The sequence below is a fragment of the Leptosomus discolor genome, chromosome 4 (genome assembly GCF_034619465.1).
Source record: "Leptosomus discolor isolate bLepDis1 chromosome 4, bLepDis1.hap2, whole genome shotgun sequence".
Taxonomy (NCBI): Eukaryota; Metazoa; Chordata; class Aves; order Leptosomiformes; family Leptosomidae; genus Leptosomus; species Leptosomus discolor.
In genome coordinates this window covers 11,310,799-11,316,601 of record NC_141394.1, presented here as the reverse complement: position 1 = coordinate 11,316,601, position 5,803 = coordinate 11,310,799, and the positions used below count along the sequence as shown (strand labels likewise).

Below are 5,803 nucleotides of genomic sequence, written 5' to 3'. Positions count from 1 at the left end.
CGGCCACTGGTCATTTCGGGTGGGAGTCACCCTGACCCAGTGCTGGTTCAACGTGGTCACAGCAGAGCAGGGCACTGCATCAGGCCACCATCGCCTTGCAGAGCAATTGTCCTCACCTCGTCCCTGCCCGGGAGAGTTTGGTGTGCTCGCACCCTAAAAGTGTGGGCTCCTTCCTTGCATGGGGCCAGGAGGACCATTTCTTGGCCTGACTGCACGTGGCTTTGTGATCATGGGATGCATGGGACACTTGCCCCGGCACTTCTCCTCTTGTCATTCGTGTTGTGCCCATGATCCATCACGGGCAGGAGGACCCTGCTTGAGGTCCCACAGCAAGGCATCCCTGTTTGGCTGAGTTAATAATTGAAATCTTTCTGATTTTGGAGGCGCCAGCACCCAGGCTGTGGCAGGCAGGCCAAGGATGCTTGCCCTCTGCCCTGCCGCTGGGATTAATCATTCACCTGGCAATTGGCACTACATCCATATAAACACCGGGATGAGGTTCCCAGAGCTGCTTTTTGGCAGGAGGAGGGAAACCAGCCCCGACATGAGGGCAGCTCTCGCCCTGCTGCTGCTTTTAGCAGCCACGCATGCTGAGCACCGAGGTAAGGGCATTTATCATGCGCCTGGGGCTTTGCTCTCCCCCGAGGACGAGGGTTAGGGGCTGGGGTCCATCAGCTGCGGTGATTTTCCGTGGCTTCCCCTCTCCCCAGCCCACTGCCAAATCACTGGGCAGGAATCAGAGAGAGGAAAGGGAAGGCAATGGGATGAAGTTTTGGTACCCAGGACTCCCCTTTGTGGTGATGCTGGAGGAGCTGGGAGGGCAAGAAGCTGGGCTGGGTTGGGGTGTGGAGGGAGGAGGAGAAGACAGTGTTGTAGGGCCCAGCTTCCTCCTTTTGCAAGAGAAAATGAGGTTTTCTGATCCTCTTCACAAGCACCGTTTCACTGCAAAAGCCACCCTCAAATGGAAGCGATGCTCTGTGCCACCCATTGCTGCCTTCACAGCTCTGCAGGGAATCACCCATCTGCCATGAAAAACACTTGAAATTTACTGGTTTATGAAAATGAAAAGAAATGCAACATGTTGGCACTTACAGTGGGACCGAGAGCTGCTGTTCCTGCGAGGAAAGGGAACTGCCTTTTACTAGGCTTTCCTTTTTTCCTGGTGCTACCAGCCTTGCAAAGGCCTCCTCAGCCTTACCTTGCCACCGAAGAAATGTGATCTTCAGTGCAATGGCACATAATCTCTTGGTTTTGGGCAGATGACCCCGCTCCACACTGTAATACCAGTAAATACTGATATCAGTATTTACCCTGCCGGTACCAAGTCTAACCAATGTGGCCTCTAGTGAGAATCGATAGCATTCTCCCAGGGATGACAGAGTCACAGGGATGTCTTCACTGCTGGGGCCATGCCACGATCCCACACCATTGCTGCTGCTAGGGAGGGAAGCGGAAAGTCAAAGCAAAAGATGGGGTCAGGGGGAAGCAGGCTGTTCCCCAAATGATTATTTTCCCTGGCAAAAAGCAAAAGACCCGAGCTATTTTCTGTAGGAGGCTCAATTAATCAGAGCCATTATGCTTTGCCTTTTTTTTTTTTTTCTCCTGCAAAGACAAAGGCTCGTGGAACTGAGCTCTATTACCACCTGAAGAGAAGGGCATAGGAAAGCACTACCGCAGGGGAAAGCAAAGCTGGTGTTTTTCCAAACCCCAGCCCCAGCAGATGCAGGCTTGCCGGGTCCTGGTTCCCCAGCTACTACCCAGGCTGCACCCGCGCGAGCCAAAGCACAAATCCTGCTCACAAACCCTCCTTTTTCTGTGCTTACAGGTAGACCTTATGTCCGGGACAAAGTCTGCCAGGAGTTCAAGACCCTGGGGAAGGAGGACTTTCGAACCCTGTAGGTACCTCCTGCCCTATTTGCCCTCCCAAGACACTCAGCACCTAAGCCCAGACTAAAAAAAAAATTAAATAAAAATAATCTTAGAAAGGGGAAAATTTATCCACACCCTGCAAACGAGGACTCTGATTGCTCTTAATGAGAGAGAAGTTTGCTTCGTTGCTGAACTCCTCTGAACCAATTAGGTGCCTAAATAGGAATTCTAACAGAGCAGGTGCGTGATCCCCTGGAGAGGGCAGCCCCCAGCCTGAGACTTGCTTCTGGTCTTTCCTGGTTGTTTTCCAAGGTATACGCTGCTATTTCTTGCAGCGTCACAGCTGCTCCCCTCCAGCGGACGGCGTTAAACCCCATTTGGCAGAATGATGCTGCAATGCGATTTTTTGCTTTAAGAGAGAGAAACATGCTGCCACCAGCTCACTCTCTTCTTGTTCCCTGCTCCCAGGAACATCATTGCCAACAGCAGGAAATTCTCCAACGCCACCTTTGAGGAGATCAGCCACCTCGTCCACGAAATCGTCTCCCTGGCTGAAACCTGCTGCGCTGAAGGTGCCGACCCCTCCTGCTACGATGCTGGGGTAAGGCTGGCCGAAACGGGTGATGGACCCTAAAACCAGGGGCTGGAGGATAGGATGGCCCCCAGCACGTAACCTCCTCTCTCTCCCGCAGTCCTCAGCTCTGTCGGCCAAATCCTGCAGCAGGGGCTCACCCTTCCCAGCCCACCCTGGCACGGCCGACTGCTGTGCCCAGGAGGGGCTGGAGCAGAAGCTGTGCCTGGCTGCCCTGCAGCACCCACCCCAGCATCTGCCCCGCTACCTCCAGCCCTCCAATGAAGAGCTTTGCCAGGCCTTCAAGAAGGACCCCAAGGACTTCGCAGACAGGTAAGCTGGGCTGGGGATAGGCACTGATAACGCCTGGGCACCCACCAAGCAAACGTCTCCCTCTCTCACCCCTCTGCCATTGCTGATGCGGCTCTTGGTGGCCGTGGGGCTACCAGCGCATCAGGGTAAAAGGTCTGGGTGTCCTGCATTTCCACATGCCCCAGGAACAGGATTTTACCAAAGGCATGAGGGGTGCCATTGCCTGTGCGAGTGGCCGGAGAGGGCCCACCAACCTGCTCGATGGCTTAGTGCAATAAACTGGCAGCATGGGGTGGTACCTAGAGACGGCTCCCGTCCCCGGGCAGCCCTAATGCCCCCAAACCCCCACACCTCCTGCACCTGAGCACCCACTCCTGGGGTGCAGAGTCTTCTCAGCCCTCCTCTGCCGCAGGTTTCTGCACGAGTACGCCAGCAGCTACGGCCAGGCACCTCTGCCCGTGCTCGTGGGCTCCACCAGGACCTTCCTTTCTATGGTCTCCACCTGCTGCATCTCCCCTGCGCCCACTGCCTGCTTCCTGAAGGAGGTGAGGCCCTTTGGACCACTGGGCTCATCCCCATCCTTGCTCTCCGGGGAGATGGGCAAGCACCTGAGGAGAGGTGGTTGGGAAAGGCTTGTATTTCCCTTGGAGGACACCTCCATCATCTTTTTTGTGGCAGAAACTGGAAAGGAAAACCATCTCCCTCCTCACCCTGATGTCAAACCGGGTTTGCTCCCGCTTCACGGCGTATGGGAAAGAAAAAGTCACCTTTAGGTAAAAGTGGGAAATGGCCTTTTCTCTCCTTGAATGCGGGTCAGGCTGGGAGCACACTCCTATTCCAAGCTGCAAACCCTGTTTGCAGGCAGCTTTCACAAAGACAAATTTTAATTAGGGTGCAAAAACATGCCTGCTGTAGCACCCCATGGAGATACTCTGTGTAGAGTGGAGGTGCAGAGCGAGCCCTGTGGCTCCCCGTCATCTCCTTCCTGCATCTCTCTGGCAAAACCCCTGCTGTTCAGAGGGGAAAGGGGAGCTGAGCTCCCTAAGCCCCCTGCATGCCTTGTGCCTGCCCAGCTACCTCACCTCGCTTGCTCAGAAGATACCCGGCGCTTCCTTCGAAGACCTTTTCCCTCTGGCAGAAGATGCTGCCGAGGGGTTTTCCCAGTGCTGTGACTCGGTGGCTGAGGACTGCATGCAGAAGAAGGTAGGGGAGCCAGGACCTCACCCCAAAACCAACTCCCAAGTCACAGGAGGGGCACAGGGAGCAATTCCCATCGTGGTGAGGGGGTCGCAGCCTCCCCAGCCCTGGTAGGACCACAAACACCCTCTGCTCCCCTTTTTGCAGCTATCTGAGCACACAGCCAAAGCCTGCAGCACGCTGTCAGCCCAAGACAAAAGGTTTGCCGACTGCTGCAAGGGGAAAAACCTCATGCAAAACTATTTCTGCATCTTGGCCTTGCCACCGGCGCCTGCCCCCAAACTGCCGGAGGAGCAGAAGCCGACGAATGAGCAGCTGTGCGGAGAGGATGGGGCTCGCCATGCTAAGAGGTGAGTGGTGCCTGCAGCTGCTGAAGAGCTGACCCTTCCTTCTCCCCTTATTTTCGTTATATGGTTTGATGATCATAAGGATAGCCGGGGAGCATCCTCTCTTTCCTCAGGGGTATGACCCCCAAGGGCTGCGCAAAGATGCGAAAAGCACCCCCCATCCCATCCTGAGTAGCACAGGTAATAAAAACTCGTACGGCAACTCGTTTTCCCCGCTCCAGGTACCTGTTTGAGCTGGCACGGAGGCACACCAGTGTCCCCGATGCCTTCCTCGGCAAGATATACGACACCTGCGAAAAAGTCAGGGGGGAGTGCTGCTCTGCCAAGGACACCTCCGCCTGCCTGGACAGAAAGGTAAGCGATGGGGACAGCTCTGTTGGCTCACCCTGCTCTCCCCCACACAGCCCTGTATTCCCCCCAAACACCCTGCAGAGGCTTTTCCCAGCCTGGTTACAGCCATCCTTTGCCACCCAGCACCAGCAGATGACAAAAGAGCTGCCCCTCTTCCTGGAAAAGGCCAACCAGCTCTGCGGGCAGTACAACGAGTTAGATTTCCTCACCTTCAAGAAGAGGTAAACCTTTGTGTGTATCGTCCCCGTCCCGTCCCGTCCCGTCCCCCCCCCCCCCAAGCAAAACCCCAAATCAGCAGATGCAATCAAAACTTGGCCGAAATATTGAGGACACACGAATGGAGCTGGTGATTTTGAGCCTAAATAGCAGTGAAATACGGGGAAGCACATAACACATCCCTTGCAGGGCATCTCTCCCTGCTCCCGCTGCCATCCGAGCGTGCTTCCCCCCATAAAAACACTGTGTGGGTATTTAACGTCCCTGCTAAAACCCACCGGTCCCCCCCATCGCAGGCTGCGGGAGAGCTTGATGCGGACGATGCCAGAGGCCAGCCCGGAGCTGCTAGGGCAGTTGGTGGAGCAACGAGCCGACTTCGCCTCCACCTGCTGCCCCCCCAACTCACCACCCCTCTACTGCGCTGCCAAGGTAAAACTATGCCGCCCCCTCCCCGCCCCCCACTCCCCACGCAGTGCCGGCGGCCAGCCCCCGCGCCCGGGGCTGCCCCTCGGCTCTTTCCCCCCTTTTGCAGGTGAGCTCGGAGCTGGGAGAAGCGTGCGATGGGGGGTCCTGCCTGCTAGGCTAAGTACCCAGAGGTGAGCGGCTGGGGCCGGGGTCCCACACACCGGCATCGGGGACCACTTCTCTGGTCATGCATGGATGGAAGGGGGCAGTTATGGGGGCTGGGGAAAGGGGTCATGGCCATGCGCCCGGGGCTGAGCTCTGCGGGGCACGCAGGGAAGCGGGACGTCGTAAGGGAGCTCGAGGGAACCTGGCTGGAGGACGCCCAGCAGACAGCTGCTTTTCCTCGCACCAGCAGAGGAAGGTGCCATGGAGCCTGCAGCTACCCGCTGCCCGCTGGCAGCACCACCGACGTATTCCTGCAGCTGTAATAAAGACTTTAAAAAAGCACCCTCGCTGCTGCTGGAAAGGCTTTCTG

General features: G+C 56.5%; 1 protein-coding gene across 1 annotated transcript; it reads left to right on the top strand.

Moving 5' to 3' along the window:
- The first annotated feature begins 493 nt into the window (after positions 1–493).
- On the top strand, positions 494–5,449 carry GC (GC vitamin D binding protein). The gene is made up of 12 exons (XM_086464467.1): positions 494–602; positions 1,826–1,895; positions 2,338–2,470; positions 2,562–2,773; positions 3,165–3,297; positions 3,431–3,525; positions 3,826–3,955; positions 4,097–4,299; positions 4,518–4,650; positions 4,771–4,868; positions 5,160–5,292; positions 5,396–5,449. Exons 1-12 carry the CDS (start codon positions 494–496, stop codon positions 5,447–5,449), a joined length of 1,503 nt encoding a protein of 500 aa, XP_086320593.1.
- The last annotated feature ends 354 nt before the right edge of the window (positions 5,450–5,803 follow it).

What these genes read in the sequence shown, in the direction of transcription:
- GC (XM_086464467.1), top strand. Translation starts at nt 494, where the DNA reads ATGAGGTTCCCAGAGCTGCTTTTTGGCAGGAGGAGGGAAACCAGCCCC. An exon ending in CCTCCTGCTACGATGCTGGG is followed by an intron (nt 2,471 to 2,561) that starts GTAAGGCTGGCC and finishes TCTCTCCCGCAG; the next exon opens with TCCTCAGCTCTGTCGGCCAA. An exon ending in CCCTCTACTGCGCTGCCAAG is followed by an intron (nt 5,293 to 5,395) that starts GTAAAACTATGC and finishes CCCCTTTTGCAG; the next exon opens with GTGAGCTCGGAGCTGGGAGA.